This window comes from Phalacrocorax aristotelis, chromosome 5 (assembly GCF_949628215.1).
Source record: "Phalacrocorax aristotelis chromosome 5, bGulAri2.1, whole genome shotgun sequence".
In the NCBI taxonomy this organism is placed as follows: Eukaryota; Metazoa; Chordata; class Aves; order Suliformes; family Phalacrocoracidae; genus Phalacrocorax; species Phalacrocorax aristotelis.
Genome location: NC_134280.1, coordinates 49,554,914 through 49,579,686, shown reverse-complemented (window position 1 = coordinate 49,579,686; position 24,773 = coordinate 49,554,914). Strand labels below are relative to the sequence as shown.

The 24,773-nt window shown below is 41.4% G+C and overlaps 1 protein-coding gene across 6 annotated transcripts in view; it reads right to left on the bottom strand.

Moving 5' to 3' along the window:
• SLC1A2 (solute carrier family 1 member 2) overlaps positions 1-24,773 on the bottom strand; it is a 100,112-nt gene that overhangs the window by 19,150 nt on the left and 56,189 nt on the right. For all 6 annotated transcript variants that reach the window (XM_075094353.1, XM_075094348.1, XM_075094349.1 and 3 more), the window contains 5 exons: positions 11,886-12,025; positions 10,004-10,156; positions 9,109-9,359; positions 5,469-5,637; positions 1,842-1,968 (listed from right to left, as the gene is read on the bottom strand). In XM_075094353.1, the coding sequence (XP_074950454.1) occupies positions 1,842-1,968; positions 5,469-5,637; positions 9,109-9,359; positions 10,004-10,156; positions 11,886-12,015 (830 nt within the window). In that variant the 5' untranslated portion in view covers positions 12,016-12,025. The remainder of the gene's footprint in view (positions 1-1,841; positions 1,969-5,468; positions 5,638-9,108; positions 9,360-10,003; positions 10,157-11,885; positions 12,026-24,773) is intronic.

The following is a 24,773-nucleotide window of genomic DNA, read 5'->3' as shown; positions in this document are numbered from 1 at the left end:
TGTGCCCAAAACCTGGAAAGCCCTCAGTCACTTGAAATGCAGGTCAGCTGTTATACCAGTTGTTATGAAAAGCCATGTTTCAGCAAACTCAAAAAAGCATATTCCATATAAAGAATTACATGCCTTCAGAGCCAGATGTCTGATTTGTTTTATGTTTGTGTAGCAATGCCATGCTCCTGAAAGCCTGGAGTTGCCACAGGAGTTACAGCTTTCTTTGCAGAGAAATTGCAAACCAAACAAAATGTAACTCTGCATGAAGAAGTGCATTTGTCTTTATAAACACACATTAAAAATTCTGCTTCTGGCCACAATAATTCTTAAAAAATTCTAGACAGAGATGAACAAGTGGAATTCCCAACATCAACCTCCTTTCTTATGAAAAGAGAAATCAAAAGCACACCAGTTAAAAAAAAAACCTTTTACTGTGAATTTCTTGAAACTTGGATGATTTCCTGCCATTGCAACACTGACTATTAGAGACAATTTATACTGTAGGCAAGTTATTATGCCTTGGGTGTACCAACTGGTGCTAAGTGAAGTAGGAGCAAATTCTAGCTCTTGGAATGTTATGAGAGTATAGTCACCATCTCTCTGTAGAGTCAAGAGCAGCAGGTTACAATAACTATTGAAAGCAGTAGGGCTTTGTGAATAAACACAACTGTGTTTTTACACAGCAAGATCATCTACAGAAAAGCAGAAGCATAATAGGAATACAAAGTTATTGCTTCAGTTCCTTTCATTTGTTCTACACATTTCCACATCGCTGTTGCTATATGCAGCACTCTTGCGTAACAGTCTCCCTTTGAAACACTGATGATGCTGAAGACTTGCTCTTCAGGCACCCTGCTCCTTTTTTTGTAAACTGTGTCCATCTAGAGCCTCAGAGAAGAGGCACACTGCAGCCTCGTAACTCAGGAAATCACTTCCAGGGACACCAGGAAATCACAGGAAGCAATGAGCCATGGCACATGTGTTGTACTGAAGTGGCTATTTCTGCTCTCAAGGACCTAGGAGATACTAAACACAATAGTACAATGCCAAACCTAGCAATGTATTTTTATGTTCTGAAAAACTGGTTTTGTGTGATATGGCCACGCTTGGCACTGCATACAAAGAGCTCTGGGGAAACCCTCAGAAGAAACATCTTAGAGAGAGAGAATCCCCTTCCAGGAATGTAAACAAGGGCTCAGTCTTAACTGGGTAAAGTCACTCCCTTGAAGGCAAGTCAGGCCCCATTATTACAACTGGGTATACTTCAAAAAGAGGACGAATAACTTCCAGTGACCCCATTGTGGCAAGGTTGTAAGACACAGATTCTGCAGGAATTATGGGTGGAGGGACTACACATCACTGAAAACCACTGGAATTCTACTTGGTGGTAAAGTATTTTTACTACAGAAGACAGTGAATGAAGTGTGTCTCCAGGTTTCTTTGTAATTATATCCCCTAGCTAATACCCGGGGATTATGCTGACCGCCCAGGAAGATTTTGATGTTCTTATGTGGAGTGTTCTCACTTGCTTAGGTGTCCTTCTAGGTAATAAACTTCCACAATCAATGTGGCATTTGAAGGCCTTTGCTGGTACCTGCATGTCTTGGATTTCAGTAAACAAAGAACAGAATACCTTCAGAAATATTTCAAATTGGATCCTAAGTAAACCTCACTGAATAGAAATAATGCTGCTGGGGTTCTAACATACCTGTCAAGGCGTTAAAAAATGAACTATTTAATTACATTATTTACTAACAAACTGTGGTCGCTAAATTGTATATTAAGGTTTTATGAGTTTTGGGGTTTTTTAAATCTTTTTTTTGTTTTAGAAGGTAGAACTTCAAACTTACCACATGATCATAGTTACTAACTTCATTACAATCTCATTCAGGATGTTGAAGAAATCCACCATCATCTTGGCCTGTTCTCCCATTTTCCCCATAGCAATGCCAAAAGCAATAAAGAATCCTATCAAACCTATTGGGAAAAAAATTGCAAGACAAAAAAAGCAAGTCAAACCATGTTTTTAGGAAGCTTTTACATCTAGTCAATGTCTTAATACCACCAGTTTTCAGACCTATAGTGTATTACACGTCTCTTGGGACTTTTTAATATGGAATCATTCTCAGCTTTCATGATCATGTTCAGAACATCTTTTATTCTTCAATATTTCACTAAATTCCAATTTCACAGCCCAGCTATAGTTTTTTTCCTGATTTGATCCAATCATAAAAAAAATAATCTTCTCAATGCCACGCAACTGTTAGAAACCTCACAGCCCCTGCAGAGTGGGAGAGGCAACACGGTGCCATATCATGACTCTTCTTTGTGGCTAAAACAGTCACCAGAGACCAAGAACATTTTTCAAGCTTTACAAAAGTCCCTTGACAGATTCAGCCTACAGACTAGTCAGTCCTGGAGTACAGGGAAAGGCAAAAGCAACTCCAGAACATAACTTTGGCAGGCCAGGAGTATTCCAGTTAAATGAAGAAGCTGGGTATTGCACTTTAAGCTAAACCTCAGAACTGCCATTAAACAAATTAACCTCACTGAAACCAGCTATCAGTGGATACATAATCATAGACTTCAATACAAGTAACTTTAAATGCTAAGGTGTGAAAGACTGGAGTATTGGACTATCAGTGTGAAAAAAAAACTGAGCGCATCTGTCAAGTATTACTTTGGAGCTGTGTCTCCAACGTTAACCTTTACCATCCAGCAATTTTCAGTGTCCAGAGTGGGATTATTAACTGATACTGATAGATGGTTTGAATCTTCAGCCACCCTTTGAGGCTAAACTTTCAGTCCTGTTACGACTTCAGTATTTAACAAATGTGTGACCTCAGCTGGAATTTCCCAGGAAAAACCCATCAGAACACAAAAGCATTCAAGAGAAGGGAATTTCAGCTACTAGTACTCTGGGAAGAGACAGGCTGTCTCATATCCTCACAGTGGATATAGCAACCGGACCTTTTTTGTTTTTTAAATCCAATCTCCTGGATATAAAGTCATTCTTTAGCACCAAGCTATCTTTGTTGAGTCACTTGAATAGGGAAGTGAAGTGTATGTTTGTGTGCTGCAGAGCATAGAGAAATGATGAAAAGCTTTTCAAAGACCAAATAACTTCCTGGAATTCAGACTCTGCATCAGAAAATGTAAGTAGGTGGTTTTGTTCGTTAATTCCAAAAGAGCTGTTGCATTAGTCATGAAAGTCAAGTTGGTTCATATTTGCAGGAATTTGCCTGGCTTGTACAGTTTATGCAAGCTGGATGGCAATTCCCCAACATTTTAACTTCTTCATTCAAAACTAAATGAAACCACACCAAACCAAACCAAACCAAACAACTCTGCAACATTTGGGAGTCATTGGTCAAAATACTACAGCAAATCCCCCATCTAAACTGTGTATTTCCTTTTTGCAGGAACTGTATTCAGCCTTCTAGCTCTTTTCTTACTCATGACAGAGTCTGCACAAAACAAGTCCAGCACTAATGTAATGCATCTCTCACATCAGAAATACTGTTTCATTTTAATGCATAAGCAGAGCCTCAGGACAGAAAAAAGCAGGTGAGGGTAACAGCATCAGCAGTGAGCTGCTGCCTCATGCCGGGTGCAAAATGCCAATTTGCAACTTTGAAATAAAGCAGCTCCTCTGTCAACAGATGTTAAATGGAAGGAGGAGCTGCAGAGGCAGGCGGAATACAGTGGATCCTGGCTTTTGTAGAGTGGGCTGCTTCACAGAGAAATGAATCACCTCTGATCAGCTTACTGATGTTGCCTCCCCTATGTCTACGCAAAGCAGCCCCTACCAACCAACTCACCAACACCTGGAGCTCTGCAGGCACAGCAGCCACTGTGTCAGCAGGAGCAGCTCATCAGCTGTAAGGAGTCTCTAAAGGGCCATTTGCCCCTAAAAAGTGATGGCCTAGTGGTGAGATAAAGCAGTGGTTTAGGTACTGCCACATACTGTCCCAGGTTGAGGACAACACCTATAAACACAAGTGTCAGCCTCTGCCCTGTGGACATGCTGCCACAGAGCTCATGAATCTTCAAGCATAGGTATGTCAGCGAGGCTACAAACTGAGGGCTAATTTGTGACTGACTTCACCCACATCCAGAAAGTAAGGTGAAGGAAGAGCGCTCCTCTCTGGGCTGGCAGGGTGGTGAGTCTAGGCACAGAGGAGAAAATAGAAGCAGTGTGGTGGCTCTTCATTCTGCCACACCTCCACCCTAGTCCAAAAAGGTGCTTCAGGAAGGGGTGGGAGATAGGCAAAACCTTCATACCACCCCCACTTGCCATCTTGTCCAGATAAGATGGCATGATGGCAGTTGTTCATAATTTGCAGCTGGTAAAGGTCAGCAGCCAAGATGAAAGGAGGGAGTTGTGACTCAGAGATGTGTCAAGCCTCTCTGGGATTTTTCTTGGGTGGTGTGGTTCACACCCACCTCTCACTTCAGGCTCTGCCTCAAGACAAATTCTAGTTCAGAGTGCCTGAGACACCTACTGGAAACAACTGAGCTCAAATTCATCTGAGGCCAGGTAAAGCACTGGCTCTTGAAGCTCTCCCCATACTGTTTTGCAATCGTTAAGGTTGGAGAAGACCCTTAAGATCATCGAGTCCAACCGCTAACCTATCAGTGCCAAGTCCACCAATAAACCATGTCCCTAAGCACTACACCTACATGGCTTTTAAATACCTCCAGGGATGGAGACTCCACCACCTCCCTGGGCAGCCTGTTCCAATGCTTGACAGCCCTCTTGGTGAAGAGATTTTCCTAATGTCCAACCTAAACTTCCCCTGGTGCAGCTTGGGGCCATTTCCTCTCATCCTATTGCTTGTTACTAGGGAGAAGAGACCAACTCCCACCTCGCTACAACCTCCTTTCAGGTAGTTGTAGAGAGCAATAAGGTCTCCCCTCAGCCTCCTCTTCTCCAGACTAAACAACCCCAGTTCCCTCAGCTGCTCCTTATAAGACTTGTTCTCTAGGCCCTTCACCAGCTTTGTTGCTCTCTTCTCTGGACACACTCCAGCACCTCAATGTCTTTGTTGTAGTGAGGGGCCCAAAAGTGAACAAAATACTCGAGGTGTGGCCTCACCAGTGCCGAGTACAGGGGCACAATCACCTCCCTGCTCCTGCTGGCCACACTATTCCTGATACAAGCCAGGATGCCATGAGAGGATATTTTGGGTATCTCCTACATGCTTTCCCACTGTACTCCAATTAATACCTGCAAAGCTGCCAATCCAGAATAATTCACTTGATTGCTTCTGTGATAGAGTCATATTTCTAGTAAGACCATTAGATTTTCATCTCAGAGACCAATGGGCAGCCAGTAGGTGATAACATTTGAGGATTATTCGGGGAGACTAAACTTGTGCTGAAGAGCAGATCAGACAACACTGACTACCCAGACACAGCCAAAAGCTTTGTCATACGAATGATGTACATATCAGACAGGAAAAAAGCTTCCCTACCCAGGACATTCATGCCATCCTTAAATTCAAGTCCCTTCTTAATGACCAGCTGGGCTTCTGGTGGTGCTTCACGCATTGTCTCATTCATCATAGCAAAAGCAGAGTCAGTGACATTAGGTGTTTCTTCAATGGGTGGTGGCACCAGCACTTTCTTGGTGACAGTTTGGATCTGAAGACAATAAAAAGGCAGGATGAGAATGGAAACAGACTGAATGTAATAAGTGTGGGAGATCAGGAAATAATAATAAAAAAAGTCTTAATTTGAAATTCCAGGGAACTGTATTTTTAAAGGATTAGACATGCATTCCACAACCTCTTACCCCCTCTTCCAAAAATAAGTTTGTTTTTCAACAGTTCCAAGTGTCACAAAGTCCTGGGAGTCTTCCTTGTTACTTTAGTGTGGAAAGTATGGCAAATGCTTGTTCCTTACAACTACAATGTAACATTTTACAGATAGTTAGCCCCTTTGTCCAGTTGGTTCACAAATTGCATGTTACATGTTGGTACCATTTATTTAGCACCAAAAGACAGGCACCTCTAAGATCAATCACAGTAAGGCTCGTTATTCTTGATGGTCTGCCCAGCTCAAGTTACCATAGTTTGATGGTTAGCTTGAATCAAAAACTTTGGACATTTCCAACACTTCACTTGGCGACTGTGAGAGCCCAGAATGGAATATGCACAGTACCCTGTGCTCTCTAATTAAAATATTGTGAGTGACAGATAACAGAAAAATTATCAGAGCTGCCAGACACCTATTAAAGGAAATCTGACCCCCTCAAAAAAGAAGACATCAGCATCTGAATGGATCTAGAGCCCTCCTGGCACATGAAAGGCAGAGTCAAGTGAGAGCTGAGATGGAGTGGTAGAGGAAGAAATGGGCTTGAGTTTATGGCTATGAAAAAAGGGAGGAGGGAGTGGAAAAAGAGAGATCTGTGACTTGCTGCTTTTAGAAGGGACGTTTTCCTCCTACTTCACACCTTCAGCCCTTCCTGCCTTTTCATGGTTCTGGGACAGGCAAAACTGTTAGGAAGCTATGCCTATTTGCCATGGTTTCCCATCTGCTCCCTACTTTCCCTGTTCCTAGAAACATGTTTGAGCAAGGCATCAGAAATGGCGCATTAGCCTTTCAAAGAACATTTGCACCTCTTTCTTGTTGAGATGGAAATTGTAGTTCTATGGATGATGATCCAGATTCGATCCATGTATTTTATAATAAGGTTTATAAAAGGTTTTAAAATACCTTATGTCTCTCCTTTCAAAACCTGCTGTCTAAATCAAGAGGATGTAGACAGAAAACCTACATAGCTTTGTATGAGAAACTCTTCAGTTGCTCTGAAACAACCCAACATTCCTGCACTTTTACATTTTTTTCAGAGTTAAATTTTATCTGAGGGATGTTGTCAACACAATATTTTTTGTGTGAGGTATCCAGAATGTAAGAACAGAGTCACAGAAGTTAAACTTAAAACATTCGACTCTACACACTTACAAATTCCAATACAGTTACTCAAGTCAAAGGTTCTCAGCCCTTCTTTGCACAAGGCCACAATCACTAAAAATGGTGAGCCTAACATCAAGTTTAGATTCTGACAATAACAGCTGAGGCCAGAAAACCATTTAAATATCAGTCACACTTATAGGTGATAGTCCCATTCTCTTTCATGGCACATAAGATCTTACGCCTCTGCTGGAATAGCAGTTTTTGTTATAAATTAAGACTTTCTTGCAGACCATACAAAAATTCAAGAGATATTGAAACCCCATGATGGCTCAGAGTTCAGTCTGCAAATGAACCGTCTCAAAATTGCAAGTGAACCCCTTCATTGCTTTCTGCCTGGTCGCAAGGGGAGGCATATAAAATTCCCCCACAGACCACAGCTACACGGTACTGTTGCTGTGCACCCTTCAAAATAATTATTTGCAGGATTCCTGCAAAAAGTTGCTTCCTCCTTACGCAACCTGGAAACACTGAATGCTCATGGAGAGAGTCTGTATACACGTAGGAAGAGAAACTATATGCTGACACCATTAAAAGCAGTTAATTTTCCTCCTAAATAAAAAGAGAGACAAGTAAAGTCTAACTCCTTACTGAGGAGTTAAGGGCTAATAGAAGGTACAAGTTCCATCTGGAAAGGAGAGTTACTTACCTTGCAAATGAAAGGTGGCATTGTGGCAGAGGCTTTCACTGGCAATTAGTTTGGAATCTGATAAAATTAAACACCGGAAAGCCAAAAACCTCAGTAGCTTTTTTGACTAAGTTTAAAAAACAGTCAAAGGAATTGGTGATCCGTAACTAGTGAAGTGACCTGAACATTGATATTACACACACTGAAAAAGCAATATTAAGGTTCCAAGAAAACTAGCTGACATGGGTAGCTTAATTCTTCTTTCTCCTGCTTTTTGCCTTTGTCAAGATATTTGACTACTTTCAACTGACCAGAAGTTTAATTCTCCTCCCTTCCACAGTTCAAATGAGGGAAAGAAAGAAAAAAACATAAGCATGCTGCTGTCCCCTCACTCCATTTTGCAAAAATACATTTCACATTACATGTGATGTTTAACCACTCACAGTTTGACCACATGACTGATGTTCCCATGATGATTCGGAAATATTGAGAATGTTCTCTCTTTAAACCCCCAAGGACTATGTGTTTTTATGTGGAAGTCCATGGAAAAAGTGAAGCAATCCAAGCCTTTTTGGCAGCTTAGGTTGCCCTCCGTTCTTCCACCCGCCATGGTTTCTTCTCCCTTCCCCCTTTTCTCTTCACTTTATTCTTTGGCCATAACCACAGTTCTAGCTATCATGCCATTTCACACAGGAACGTTTAAGAACAGGTTTGGCAATAAACCCTGTTCCATCAAAGAAAAAAAAAAGTCTGCATTATTGCCAAACATCTTAGTTGTAGGAAAAATCAGCTTACATACAAGAAATATGCTTAAGCAGAAATTAGGAGCACACATTTTTCATTTATTTTATCCCTCAAAGTGAAGCTGTTTTGATTAAACATTGGTGAAAAGCTTTTAAACAAAATTGTTTACCTACAGAGCAAACAACACATGGTGCAAGCCGCCTTCTTTCCCAGCATGCTTCAAACCTGGCCTGATGGAGCCACCTGTAGGTGAGTCAGCCACTTGACTGTATTATCCCCACCTAGTCTGGAATCTCATACAGCAATAGAAGGGTTGGGGTTTGGGGGTACATTTCTACAGGCAACCAGCTGGAATGAAGATCAACCATATATAACAAACAGGGCATTACATACCATCAGCTCTGTAACTAACAACCAAGATCAAATTCAACCTCAGTGAAAGATCCCATAATTTTTCAGCTGTTCAGCCCCAAGATAGCATTCATGACCGTATATATTGTATAAAAAGTGAGGGAAAAAATTAAGTTTACTTAATAACAAACTAAAAATCATCTTCTTAAAAAAATCTATGAATTTAAATAATAACTACAGCATAAAACAAAGCAGTTTGAAAGAACATTCTTTATTTTACCTGCTCAAGATTTAAGACTTGTATTTTTCTTTGCATCACCATTTCTGTAATTCATCTAAACAATGACACTAACTCTACAGACATCCCCGGTAAGTAAAAGATGTAAAAAATATTACCAAGGAGTAGAAGGATTTACCTGCTGAAAGCATGCTTGGACTAGGTTTTCAGGGAACAGGTTTCGGATCAGATCCAAGAAAGCATCCAGACTAGATACTTCATCATTCTTCTTCCCTTGACCAAGCTGTTTCTTGAGCTTTGGATTCCCTGGATGGATGGCTAAAACCAAAATCACACCCAGCACAGCAGCAATAATAGTGGTGGACATATAGTAGACCATGGCTCTTGTACCCAATCGGCCGCTTGCTTTAGCGTCTAAACCAGACAGTCCTGCAGGTGTTTTATTTTAAGAAACAAACAAATATATTGAGACTCAATATCCAATTCAATAATCATAAAATAAAATCCTTTATAATTTGCGAAGTTTAATGACTGCCTACAGGTGCGCGCTTTCGTCCTTGTGAAATTCTCACTACTAGGTAGATTACTGAAGCTTCTCCCTCCAGATCTTATGTGAACAATGTCTGCTGTTACTACTTTGAAGACAACCATTTAAGATTCCAGCTAATCACAGGGGAGGCACTGAAAAATAGAGAAGATATCATACCATCTTCTGCCCTTGATTGCTGCAAACTGGTCATGGTCTGGCTGACACCACACCTTTAATACACCTAGGCTCCCTAGAGTCATGCCATCTTATTTGCAAGGACCAATCCAGGAATTAGGTGAAACAGCATAATAAGAAATTTCTGATGTTCAAGAAGGTAGTATGTATGCATGTGTTTGAAAATAAATTCACTGGAGCATCTACATATTAAAGCCAATGAAGTTAATCAGAAATTAACTCCGAAATACACACTGCAACTGCAAAAACCCTGATAGGATCACACTGTTATTCCTCCTACATCACAAAAAGCAAACCAGGTGATATCTGCAGCAAGCATCTTAAAGTATTTATGGCTAATAGATCTTACCTGTGATTAAACTGGAGATAATTAAAGGGAGGATCAGCATTTTTAGCATCCTCATAAGTATATCTCCTGGGAAGGCTATTAACATGATGATGTCAGGGTCAATAGGTGTTGCTAGGCGAAGAAGACCCCCACACAGGGCACCCAGGATGACACCTGGAAAAAGAATAAAAGAGAGCAGATAGGTAACATAAATACACCTGAATGTGCATTGATTACCTAGGAGAACAGCCTAGAAGAAAAATGGTTACACAAGGCAGCAGATTTTTGGTACAGAGACAGATTTTGAAAGGCTTAGCTTTCTGATTGATATGAGGCTGTAACATGCTTACCACATATCTCACAATTAAAGGCAAGTGGTCCTGATGTAGAATCTTCTCTCAGTTGAGCTTACGCCTAATGTACTATTCTGCTTCTCCAAATACAAATTTGCTGCAAACCACAATGTTATTGAGGTTTACTAATACTGTGTAGGCCTTGCAATACATTGAAGGAGAGTAAAATATAATTCATATCATTGTTCCACAGCTGGCAAAATTGGGGCACCAAGAGATGAAGTGATTTATATAAGGCCGTACAGAACTGACAGGAGAGCCAGGGTTGGGACGCAGCTCTTGGAAGTATGACATCTAGCTTTCAACATAAGAATGGTAGCACTTGAAAACAAGGTCAGCATGAGTAGCTATTTTACAGCCTACAGGAAAGCTACTATAGTCCTGTGAGGAAAATAGATTCAAGTTTCATATGGGGGGTTTTGTAAGGGGGTACTGCACATATAATTGATTCTTAGTATTCATTTATTACTCCTTCCCTTTGATGGTCTGCATCCTTCTCTTCTCCTTGTGCTAGTGTTCTCAAATCACAAACAATTCCTTCATCGTTTACTTAGATTTGTACGGTGGTAATACCTAAAGCCCCCTCTCAGGATTGAGGCTGTTAAAGCATAGTCTAGGGAAAAAAAGGCGATGTTTACTTTCATAACATGGTCTTTGTGAATGGATATTTTATGTTTACATCCAGGGTACCTTTATTTTCCTGATTCCAAGTCTGAAGTGTAATAAAACTTGACAGCAAAGCCTGAGTTCTGATTTGCAGCAACTATGACTCTTTGAAGTATCAGTTTGATACAATGGAAAATATCTGTGTATTCAAAACTTTTTCTGGAACTGCATCAGGTACCTTCTAAAGGTAATTCAAAGCAAATACTGTCTAATCACTTCAGCAGTATGGGTTTTGAAGGCTGAAAAATATGGATGTGAAGTTTGCAGCTCAAGACCAGCTGCAGCTGGTCTTTCGAACAGTAACAAAATAGAGTATGTCTATGAATTTGCTGCATTTGGCTGTTAGGCTTTCAGTGAAAAAAAAAATCAGGCAAAGAGCCGGTGAACCACAATAAAATGTCAAACTGTTCCATATTTGGAAGCTGCTAAAGCCAGAAGTAATATTTAGGATGAGATCACGGAGTGCTGACTTACAGCTACAGAGAGGGGTAGAAACCTTAAAAGCAGTGGAGAATAAACTGAGAGATAGAAGGTGGAGGAAAGGAAATTTTAAAGAGTTTTGGGGTTTTTTTTTCAAATAACTGAGTGAAAAAAAATGTGTAGTGCATCTAATTCTACTGAATGACGTCGATCTGACTAGCCTTGGGACTTAGATCACAAGCCATTCAAAACCTGATATAGAACGTATCTCAGTGGTGTGGATTTGCTCCGTGTTGTCTCAGTGATACCCTGCACAGCTGAACTAAAGTGACAGTGCCTACAGGCATCCTATTTACTCTCTGGCTGTTCAGCTGGCACAGCTGATGACCAGAGACAGGGTCTGTGGTACTACATGAACAAATACAGATACACAGAGAATGTCCAGGGCAGCAGATGTAGCTTACCAAATACAGTAAGAGTCAGGAGCAGGTTCCTGTGGAGCGACTGGCAGAACTGCACACATATGTTCCTGGATCTGTGCTCCACTGGACTTAAATGACTTTCATGCATCCGTACTTCTACTTGCTTAGGCATATTGTTGGCACTAGAACAAAAAAATGAAAATCAAGTAAAACTTATAGCATAAGATGCCAAAAGTGAGAGGAAAGTCTGGATTACTTCCATCATGTGTAACTGGGGAATCTGATGCTTATTCCATCATTTTCCACATTTCACAAACACTGAATATTTACTACTCCGAAGAAGTCTCTGAAATGACAATGGTTTGCCCTTCTAAAGGTGTAGCCTTTGAGATATTTTTTGCAGTTATCTCTCAAATGGTGGAGATGTAAACAGAATTAATAACCTGGACACATCATCCCAACTGTTTCATGGACTAAACTATTGGTGTTGAGGTGGAAAATTCACTTTCCCAAAGATCATGGCTGTCTACTTAAGTAGGAGAGATGGCTGTATAACAATGCAGGAAAATGCAGATTTTAATACTTTATTTAATTCCAGTTCAGGAAAAGAATCTAAAATGAGTATTTATTTGCAAAATAAAGTATTCCAGAATGTTGCCTAATCTTCCCAAAACGTTTCATTTCAACATTCACATTTTATTGTAATTTAATCAGAATACTGAGGTCAAAATAATTTTTTTCAACTTGGCTCTAATGAGACTTGAACAACTGCCACTGAAAATTAGTCACAAAACTACACATTCCCCAAGAAAACCTTTGATTTCATTGAATTGGCAGTGTTCAGAGGAAAAAGTTTTTTTACTAACTCTGGTTTATATTTGAGTAGGTGATATGCACATGAGTGCAGGACTTCGAAAGCCATGCCTCTAACTTTCTCAATGCCAGAGAAATCATTAGCAATAGACTCCCTTTGTATATACAAAATATTAAAATGTACTTAAAACTCCTAAAAATACTACTACAAATAAAACATACAGTTTTCCTAGAAGTTAAGACTGTCTACTTAAATATAAGAAAGGGGTAAGGAACAAATTTTTTTTATTGTCAAGAAAAATATCTATTTTGAGATCTGGTCTTATGCCAGGGAGGCATAGGACAAGATTTTAGAAAAAGGAAACCAAATCTTCCTCTACAACAGTAGACTGAGGTCTACAGACCTAAACAGGTCTGAAAAGATATATAAAGTTCTGATGTTCTTAGTCCTAAACCATTTCCAGGAAATCAAAACATTTTTTTTTTTGTTACATATAGTATAGCTTCTTGTCTTGACAAAGTTTCTCAACAGAAAGTTACAATTAGACCCGTAATAAGAATTCAGTAATTTTGATGCAAATAGTTCCATGTTTTTCCTTGTCAAAGTGAAATTTCTTTCCAATATACTCGTTTGTTAAAAAAAAGACACCAGCAGAAAATGCATTAGAGGATACTCTTTTTTTTTTTTTTTTAAGGGGGGGAGAAACCCTCCAAGTGTTGTCATTTTTATTTTGTACCTTTTTAAATATTCTATAACAATGGTTGCAAAAAAATGTACTGCTGATGGTGGAATAGCAAACAAGAACATCAGTGCACATTCTGACAGCTTAAATGTGAGGTATGCCTACTTCTTGAAGATTTATGAATGCAAGTATCACAGATACCTAAGGATTAGCCAGGGGATAATGCGCACAGCAGTTATTTTAGGAATTATGAGAAAGATGAGACAGTGTCTGCAGTTTTCATGCACGTAGGCCACAAAGCCATGAAATCACTGGTGGAAGTGTGCCACAAAATCAAGGCACTTGGGATCCAAAATTTGCAATTGAGGATTACATCTATTTTCACTTGCACTCTGAACACAAATGTATGACTTGTTTAGACCTATTATTTGTTACAGGTTTATTATATATTCTTCTAAAACTTTAAAATATGGACAGCTGATATTTAAAAGAAATCCTTAGAGGTTCTTCCATTAGCAAATAATTAGGCAGAACTGGAATGGATCCGCAAACAGAAGCACTTTATGATGTTATATCTTTCTAGGATTTTGCCGTGGGCTAGGGTTAGTCTGGCTTCCTGGACCCTTTCCCTGACGCCATACTTATAGCTTCATACGGTCCAAAGGAAAGCCACCTCACAAATCTGCTTCCTCAGCTGTGGGCCTTTTCTCTAACTCACACAGAATAGAAGCATATCATTCCCATGACACCACTGCTGAAATAAGAAGCAGAAGCAGGCCTCTGGTCCTGCTATTGTATACAAGACTTATTTCTATTCCCATCCATTTCTAAGTGACAGGATGGTGTTTGCTGGCCATATCCCACTCCAAGTCTGGTCAGCATAGAAACAAAGATTCAGGAAAGGAGGGGATGGTAGGCCTACTCCCACCACTGCAGTGACTACTTCAGGATTATACCCCAAGTGAACCAAAGCCAGCCGTGCTCGAGGTGGTCAAACAACACAAAGCTTTTACATGACAGCAACTATCTTCTAAAGTTCAGCCATGTAGAATGTAGATATCCAAATACCCTCTGACAAGAGAAGGAAGTGAGGACACAAAGCTCTTTAAGGACATTCCTAATTTTCCAGGAACTTAATAACATATTGTGTGCTTCCCTCAAGGGCAAAATATGGGGTTTACATTCTCTAGCTCTTCATGATTGCAAATGAACCTTCAGCATGGACTGAAATTCTGATTGGTATGTTTTTTTAAAGAAAGAGACTTAATACTAAAATATGCTAACCATGCAGATCTGTTACAAAAAGCATTGACAGATGAATATCATCACATGAAAAATGGTACCACAAAGGACAGTAATCTAAGCATTTGCACTGTTAGCACTGCTTTTAGCAATGAGATTTTTATCACCAGACCAGAGACAAAGTATCGTTCCAGGCTTTTGAATATGTTGCAAGGGGGAAAAGCTTCTTGTGTAGCACATGAAAATTGGTATTTTGCACCAGGAATTTTCTATCCAATTACTAGAAGATGAAAATCTGTTTGACATCTGCATCATGGAAATGAACTTTTGTCTTATGGACTAAGTAATCCTTCCTACACTGTTTTTGTGCTTCTATTTGCATCTTGTAAATGATATTTAGCTCTGGAAGAATGCATAACATTTTGCACCTGAAACCTGCAGTTGCATAATGACATAACTGCAAGAAGTTGCTGCTGAAATCTTTCAAAGATGCACAGATGACAGCTAGGGCAGAATCAGGGTCCTTATGGACCCTATTACCCTGGATCTGTCCTACTCCTCTGCTGTCTATCACTGAAATTAGTGCATGCTTACATGCACAGCTTTCTCCATACTGTGAAGGCCACAGTGCATGAAAGGACGCGGCTTAAATAAGTATAAGGCCTTCCTGTGCTTCAGATTTTCTTGCTGAAGTTAAAAATTAATGCATAACAGAGTGGAGCTTGACTGCACCCCAATTCATGGGCACTGCTGGGACTCAAACGCAAAGCCAGAAGTGTACCACAAACATGAGCACCTCCTACACAAATGAACACTGCTAATATAATCTCTATATTAATGGTACCTCTGTACATAGGTAAGTATCACAAAACAGTGCAGAATGCATTTTAGCAGCTGTGATCCTTCAAACATGCAAATTATTATCTTGGTTAAATAAATCATTGTTCCACTGTGCTGAGCTTCTATGGCTATTCAAACAAACAAAGCATTCTGAATGCTCATCTGAAACCCATCAGAGCAAACCCTCTTTTAGTCTAACTTGACTGAAGCCAGAGCATGATAATATAAATTAATTCTGCTCATTATTTTCCTATGTCATTATCACAAGCAGCCAAACAGCTAAACTCCAAACTAGGCCCACAGAGAACTGTAAGAACTGAGACCTTCAAAGAAGATAATATTTTCTGGCAACTACAGGCACTTGAAAACATTGACAGGACTTATTAAAAAATTAACCAAATATTGGAAAATGTGTAGCCACATGAAATAGCACTTCACATGAAACACCACATACAAAGAGCTAGACATACATGGTGGCTTTTGAATGATTGAGTATGATCTTCTGCCTAGCCCAGGGTCACCTATCCTTCTCCCTTCTGAGGCAGCACTTATCCTTAGAAAAGGAGAGGAAGTCGTCTGAGCCCAGAACATTTGATTTTTTTTCACCTTCAGAGAATACAGAAGTGTCTCAAAGGGAACATAATTTGTATTTTCACCAACTTCAGATACACTCTACTCTGCCAAGGCACTATCTAAGTCCATTAATAGAAATTAGTATCAGAATTAACAGTGATTTTACTGCCTTTTAAGCAAAGAAACAACCTCTTGCCTGAATAATCAAGTTAGCTACTTGCTCTTTCCACTGTTCCTCATCCCCACAGCGTGCACAAGGTACAAGAAAATAATCTGTCCATAAGCACTTGATTTTAGATTATCTAAATATTTACACTTATTTTGCATACGAGATATACAGTGCTATATGAGATAATCTGTTTATCTGCAATTTTTAAGCTGTAGTCTGTTCCTTTGCAGATTGCTACACATAATGCTGGCAAAATGCAAGAAAGCAACTTATTAAAACACCAAGGTTCATTGGGAATTTTTGTTCCTATTTCCTCCAAGAATTTTTCTTAGGTTTTATTTTAGATCCCTCTGGGAAAGTCTGCTGTTCTGTTTCTTTTCAACTGCTTCTTTCTTTCTTGTATTTCCACTGAAGTTTCTAGGCCTAAAAGGTTGGAAAAACTGTTTGCTTCTTTTCCTTGATTATCAAATATAATTCCTTTCCTCACAAAAGTTAAGGGTTAGAAATTTACACAGAGCTTGAGTGATAATGCCCTTTTCAGTCAGTTATTGAGAAAGAGCTCTCCATCTCCCAAATACTCACCCAGCTTAGCATAAACCTAGAGTAGAGACTAGAAGGGAAAAACTAATCTTTCTTCTAAATGAAAAATATAGGTAAAGATCATAACAAGACTAGTAAAGACAGATGCTGTGAACAGTGTAATTTAGCAGAGACCATGTTTAATCTATATAAGGCATTTCAGCTGTGTCAATTAATTAAGCAGGTAATTCTCAGTATGTCTGCTTTGGTTAGTATTGCCTGGAGATTAGTGGGTGTTTTGGGGCATGGTGAGCTGTTTAGAGAAGTTCTTATTACCATAGCAAATGGTTATTTTAGAGTAGGACAACAGAATGAGGATGATCCTTTTTTGGGGGTCTTGCAAAATAGTTCTTGGAGGTTTATGAAGGGTTATTTAGTAGACACTCAGGGTTTCAGCAAAATATTTAGGAAGGAGGTCCCTTCCAACCTGGGATTCTGTTAAACAGTATTTTCTTCATAGAATACCATGAATAAAATACCAGGTTGTTTTGTAGCAGTTACTTCAATCTAGGTAGCAAGACTTTCTTGAGAAAACAACCTCGAAGAGACTGACTTCAGTTTCAGTTCAGTGTCTAAGAACATCTTTTGAGCTAGATGTTTGCTGTCAAACCAAACACTGCTCTCTTCTGAAGCAATGAGTAAACAGCAGGCATAAATGTCCATACGTCATAAGTTGTTCCTAGGAGGGCTGGCCTCTTTAAGGGGGGGGGGGAAAGGGGGGTGGGGAATAGGAGGTTTAAAAAGTTGAGCTAGCTTTCTTAACCTCAGAATAAAAAGTGAACAAGCTGCAAATGTCTTCTTGCCAACCACCTAATACCCAGACAGGTGGTTCAAATGTAGTCACAGCTGAAAAATCATGGCAAAAATGGTATCATGAAGTTTGGTGCATAGTAATCTTGGTGAATCCTCACTGATGAGCTCATCCTAGCAATCAGTGCAATTGCATGGGAGTAAATGAGTGCTTAATCTGCCCTGAATGATATTTGTTGGCAGCAAGGCTTGGGTCAGGTTTGTATCTCTTCCCCTTTCCCTGGAGAGACAGTGTAGCACCAATGATTCAGGATCACATGCTCTGTTCATGACAGGGAAATGGAGTATGGATCTGCTCCACTCCACACGACCAGTTTACTCCTATCCCATATGTAGGAAAGGGTCTACTCTGGTTGCTAGATAAAAGATGAGTGACTACAAAAATTCATGGAACATCACCAGCACAAGAGGGAGTTTACTAGCTGGATGTGAGGAGTCCAGACTTCTGCCACAACTCTTGTGAAATTAGGGCTCAAGAATCAGCTTACCAAGAAACTTCTAGTTTGAATTGAAATAGAACTGTTTGCTGTTTGAATTAATTATATCAAGACAACAGCTGATGAGTTTCTTTTGGGACACAGTCTGGGACTATACTGTTCCACTATGCCATGGCATGTGCTGTAGTGTGGGGGTTTATTTTCTTAGATTGGATATATTTTTCAAACAACAGTGGAGCTGGTAAAGCTCATCATATGCAGCCACAATTTAACAGGCCATACAGGGTAAACAGATAAAATACTTTTATTGCGAAAAGTATACATAAGCTTTGGTATCACTCCTGCTATGTGATGTTCAGGTGTTAAATGTGGTATTTTACATCAATAAAATATTCTGGTCAGGTCTCAGCCTCTTCACAAAAATAATTTTAAAAATCCAACAAACAAACACACAAAACTACTACAAACAAGAGTAACATAAGCTTTAGTCTGCATTAACAAGGGGTTTATTTTAAGCCTCTTGTGCCACTAAGCCATTCCATTGAATTTCAACTGCATTATGTAGTTTTTTTCTTGTTAATTGTAAGACATTAATGAATTCTGAGTGGTGATATAGTCATTTACCATGGAGACTGATTTGGCCTAGGGACTGGTATTACAAGCAACACCTTGAAGCATGACTTGCCTTTTCGCAGTGGGAGAACTTTTCATCCTGGATCATTTTACAACCATGTTGTTTCCTCTGAGTTAGTATTTAGTATAAATTCTGTGATTTTAACATAATCATATGAGCAAGTTTAATCATAATCATATTAGGACAACCAGGTGATCAAGCCCAGTTGGTATGGGTTTATGAAAGGCAGGTCCTGCTTGACGAACTTGATCTCCTCCTATGACAAGGTGACCTGCTAAGTGGATGAGGAAAAGGCTGTGGATGTTGTTTACCTGGCCTTCTATAAAGCCTTGACACCATTTCCCACAGCATTCCCCTGCAGAAACCGGATGCTCAGGGTTTGGACGGGCGTATTCTTTGCTGGGTAAAAACTAGCTGGATGGCTGGGCCCAAAGAGTTGCAGTGGAGTTAAATCCAGTTGGCAGCTGGTCACAAACAGTGTTCCCAGGGCTCAGTGTTGGGGCCAGTCGTGTTTAGTATCTTTATCATGATCTGGATGAGGGGATCAAGTGCACCCTCAGTAAGTTTGCAGACAACACCAAATTGGGCGGGAGTGTCAAACTGCTTGAAGGTAGGAAGGCTCTCCAGAGGGACCTGTATCGATGGGCCAAGGCCAACTGTATGGGGTTCAACGAGGCTCAGTGCTGGGTCCTGCACTTGGGTCACAACAACCCCATGCAAAACTGCAGGCTTGGGGAAGAGTGGCTGGAAAGCTGCCCGGTGGAGACGGACCTGAGGGTGCTGGTTGACAGCTGGCTGAATGTAAGGCAGCAGTGTGCCCAGGTGGCCAAGAAGGCCAACAGCATCCTGGCTTGTATCAGGAATAGTGTGGCCAGCAGGGGTAGGGAAGTGATTGTGCCCCTGTACTCGGCACTGGTGAGGCCACGCCTTGAGTATTTTGTTCACTTTTGGGCCCCTCACTACAACAAAGACATTGAGGTGCTGGAGTGTGTCCAGAGAAGAGAGCAACAAAGCTGGTGAAGGGCCTAGAGAACAAGTCTTATAAGGAGCAGCTGAGGGAACTGGGGTTGTTTAGTCTGGAGAAGAGGAGGCTGAGGGGAGACCTTATTGCTCTCTACAACTACCTGAAAGGAGGTTGTAGCGAGGTGGGAGTTGGTCTCTTCTCCCTAGTAACAAGCAATAGGATGAGAGGAAATGGCCCCAAGCTGCACCAGGGGAAGTTTAGGTTGGACATTAGGAAAATCTCTTCACCAAGAGGGCTGTCAAGCATTGGAACAGGCTGCCCAGGGAGGTGGTGGAGTCTCCATCCCTGGAGGTATTTAAAAGCCATGTAGGTGTAGTGCTTAGGGACATGGTTTATTGGTGGACTTGGCACTGATAGGTTAGCGGTTGGACTTGATGATGTTAAGGGTCTTTTCCAACCTAAATGATTCTATGAGGCTATGATTCTATATTTAAATAGCTGACCAGCAGCATCCTTACTGAACCTGCAGGGAAAAGTGGTCTGCATGAACCCCCTCCTGTCTCTGAATTAGTTAGTATTTACATGGATCTCTTCTGATTTTTTAAAAATATTGTTCCGTGAGGTCATTTAGAAAAACAAGTCTTCATGATTTACCTGATTTTGCCATCTTTGAACTTAGGCTCCATTTGTTTGTATTTTTAAAACCCTATTAGAATTGGCAGAAGGTTTCTGCTCACTAAATGCTTCCTTTAACAGTTTCTCCAGGTTTTGAATCTGGCTCAGGAAGCTTAATTGTACAGTAGAGGACGGGTAGCATAGAGGCCATTTGGAAGCAGGAGCAAAGGAAAATGAAGTATCCCATGACACAAGTTTTTTTACAAGCATGTGGTCATTTTTTACATAGCTATCTGGGTCTTTCCACAAATACCTATCACCATGGAAAAGAGACAATTTTTTTTCCCCTGGTGTTTCTTTATGTGTCATTGACTAACGTATTGACTCATGTATTAACTGCAGCAACACATCTGAACAATAAGAAAGAGAAGTAAAGGTGATAGATCTGCCAGGCAGGGAGAAATAGTTTTCTACTCACAATCACACATCCTGTGTATGTCCACATACGTGGCTTTGAATAATCTCTTTAAGACAGATTGCAGTGCATGGATAAAGCCTCTTCCTGTGCAAGATTTTTCATATTAACTTGCAACTTAGATTTTATATAGCATTTTACGGCTTATTATATGGAAAAGAAAATGAGTCCCTACGGACCGGTTGAAAGTTCACTTTTCATGGAACCCTGCACTATAAACCACATGACGCCAACAGATCACATTGAATAACATTGGTTTTGTTAGAAAGTAGATAATTGTATTTTACATAAACAGGTATGTAACTGCATACCTAGAAACACTTTGGGAGTGTCAGATAGGCAGGGGAGAAAGCAATCAGGATAACACCTAGGTGTTTGAAAGGAAGACAGATGAAAAATTCTGCAGTAAATTCCAAAACTGAGATCTGTTACACCAACTCTCTACACACCACATGGTGGTCTTATGGTAGGAAGCCATGGGAAGCTTTACAGGTATCCTTCCACCTGGCAGCCTTGAACCCGCTGGCTGCAGGACCCCACAAAACAGTGCCTTCAGGCTTCTCTTATCTAGTCATATGAAAACCTGATTTTAACACCTCAAAGAGAGTCTGTGTCAGACTGCCTGTGTGTGGGCAGGGTTAACTGACTTTCTAATTCAGTGGCATGACAAAGCCTGACAGAAAGAGATTAAGTTACAGTTCCTAAGAACAAAGCCAAGGTAGTTATCATGCAAAACAGGTGTCCCATGAACTTCCACAGTCCTTGGCAAGGAAGATCCCCAGCACTTTACTAGGGCAAAAGTTTTAGTGATTGGAAATCCACTCCTCTCCTCGTAGAAATATCTCAAAGGCCCAAAGGTGCTTCTTGCTTCTGCACATGCTGACCAGTCTACAAAGCAGAGTGATTGACCAAAGACTTACGTTATGCTCCTCTCCTAGTGAGCATCTCCAGCGTGAAATAATACTGCCTTGGTAGAGATTAGCTGTTGTTTGTAGGAAGCCATGATTCTATGGATACTAGGATTATAGTTCTATGGACACTAGGAAAAATTTCTTCACCAAAAGGGCTGTCAAGCATTGGAACAGGCTGCCCAGGGAAGTGGTTGAGTCACTGTGCCTGGAGGTATTTAAAAGCCGTGTAGACATGGCACTTAGGGACACAGTTTGGTGGTGGACTTGATAGTGTTATGTTAACGGTTGGACTTGATGATCTTAAAGGTCTTTTCTAATCTAAATGATTCTATGATTCTAACACAAAATTTGTAATATAGCTCACATTTTAGGGCTTCCATAATCCATATATCCATATTTGCCAAGTCCTGTGATTCATACCAGCTGAGGGTATGTGTGCTGGTTTTGGCTGAGAAGGGGTTAATTCTCCTCACCGTGGGGGTCGGCTACCTTTCCAGCTTCCCGCGCTCTGCCGCGTGGCGGGGGGGAGGGGGCTGGGAGGGGCGGGGCCGTGGTGGGGGCGGCTGACCCCGACTGGCCAATGGCAGGTTCATTCCATACCACGTGACACCATGACCAGTGTATTGAGGGGGGGCAGTTGCAGTTGTGGCTGGGGAGTGGTGCGGTGTCGGGTGGCTGCGGTGTGGATGGTTTGTTTCTGTGGTTCGTTCCCCCTCTCCCCTCCCTTCCCCCCTCCCCCGAGGCTTTGCGCCTCTCGTTGTTCTCCTTTACATTGCATTTCTACTGTTGTTTCTTTTAATTTTAATTATTAAACTGTTCTTATCCCAACCCACGAGCGTTACCCTTCTGATTCTCTCCCCCATCTACTGGTGGGGGAGTGAGCGAGCGGCTGTGTGGGGCTGAGCTGCTGCTAAACCACGACAGTCTTTTTGGCGCCCAACATGGGGCTCAAGGGTTGGAGGTAATAACAGCTGCTGGTCACAGCACCATGTTGTCCTTTTTGCAGTTGGTGTTAAAGATCAATGTTGGTTTGTTGAGTCTGCTGTGATTAGTAACGTTTTGCCTACAAGATTTGTTATACAAACACTCATTTTCAGCTTTATCTGGTATTTGGGGTTTTTGCTGAAACCGCTACTGTACTTTGGATGCCACCTTGTTGAGGCAATTAGCAATTATACCTCCTCCTCGGAGAGATTTTATATGGAGGAAATACAGAATAATACCTTTGCAAGTTCGTTCTATGATGTCTCTGCCTCTATTACAAAAAGGTTATTGTATCTTGAACATCCTTGGGTGGTTAAGGTGCACTTATTGTTAGTTTTTGGGCATGTTGTTTTGGTTTTGACTAAGCAACTTAAGGATATCACCCAGAAATCTGCCCCAAGGCTTGATAGTTATGAGTGGCAGGACATGTGGGACAGCATGGGCAAATACCTAGGGCAGTGGGCACCCCCAGTGTTTTGGAGTTTCACCCCTGAACAAGTGCACAATCCTAAAAAACTAGTAGAATATTTGGAGAAAGTATGTTGGGCACTCCAGAGAGACACAGATCACTGCAACATGCTGGGGTCTGGCCCATGCATACCGAGCCCTGCTCAACAGTATTCAGTGCCCTCAAGGGGAAGAGAATGTCTCTGGATTGAAATGCAAAGTGACTGGCACTGTAGACACTCCAGCCCTGACGACAGGCACTGCAGCCACTCAAACCCCCACAACAAGTACTGGAGCTGGCTCAGAAAATAAACCTGTACCAGTATCAGTTGCCCCCATACACAAGACAAAATATTGGAAGCGGACATCAACTCGTTTAGAACGAGATGATGAAAAAGCAGGGCCATCACAGGGAGAGGAGGAAGAAGTCATAAATGAAACAGAGACCACCCGATCCCTGTCCTTGAGCGAGTTGAGAGATATGCGAAAAGATTATAGCTGTCGTTCAGGTAAACACACTGTCACCTGGCTGCTCTGATGCTGGGATAATGGGGCCAGTAGCCTGGAACTAGAGGGAGAAGAAGTCAAACAACTGGGATCCCTTTCTGGGGAAGGGGGCATTGACAAAGCAGTTAGATAAAAAACACAAGCCCTCAGCCTCTGGAGGTGACTCCTGTCTGGAGTGAAGGAAAGGTATCCCTTTAAAGAAGATGTTACATATCGCCCAGGAAAATGGACAACTATGGAGAAAGGCATCCAGTATCTAAGGGAATTAGCTGTGCTTGAGGTGATTTATGGTGACCTGGACGATCAACAGTCATCCAAAGATCCAGATGAAGCCAAGTGCACACAACCCATGTGGCAGAAGTTTGTACGGAGTGTACCATCTTCGCATACAAACTCATTGGCAGTGATGTCCTGGAAAGATGATGAGGCACCAACGGTGGCAGAGGTGATTGATAGACTCCGGGATTATGAAACAAATATCTCTTCCTCGCTCTTCTCTGCTGTAGAGAAACTATCCCAAGAGGTCCAGCAACTCAAAGAAGATCTGTCCTACTCCCCACCTCGACAGAGTAGTGTCTCAGCTGTTAGGAATAAGCGTCCTTTGGCTCAAAGAAGGGGATACACACCACGGGCCACCCTATGGTTCTACCTGCGTGACCACGGAGAGGACATGAGGAGGCGGGATGGCAAGCCTACCTTGACCCTACAGGCACGTGTGCATGAACTGCAAGGAAGAACAGTCACTCAGGGAGGCTCTTCCAGGAAAGCTGCTGCTCCAGTTTCCAGCGAGCAAGTCCCCAGACAGAGGAGCAGAAGCACTGATTTTATTTCTAAGTGTAATAGAGGGACTCCTGATTCACATTTACTGGAAGTGAGTTGTGACTGCCACGATCAGGACTAGGGGGGCCCTGCCTCCAGCCACGTGGAGGAAAGGGATAACCGGGCTTGCTGGACTGTGTGGATCCGATGGCTGGCACGTCCGACCCACAGGAGTATAAAGCTTTAGTGGACACCCGTGCACAGTGCACCTTAATGCCATCAAACTATATAGGGGCAGAACCCATCAGCATTGCTGGAGTGACAGGGGGATCCCAAGAGCTAACTGTATTGGAGGCCGAAGTGAGCCTAACCGGGAATGAGTGGCAGAAGCACCCCATTGTGACTGGCCCAGAGGCTCCGTGCATCCTTGGCATAGACTGCCTCAGGAGAGGGTATTTCAAGGACCCAAAAGGTTACAAGTGGGCTTT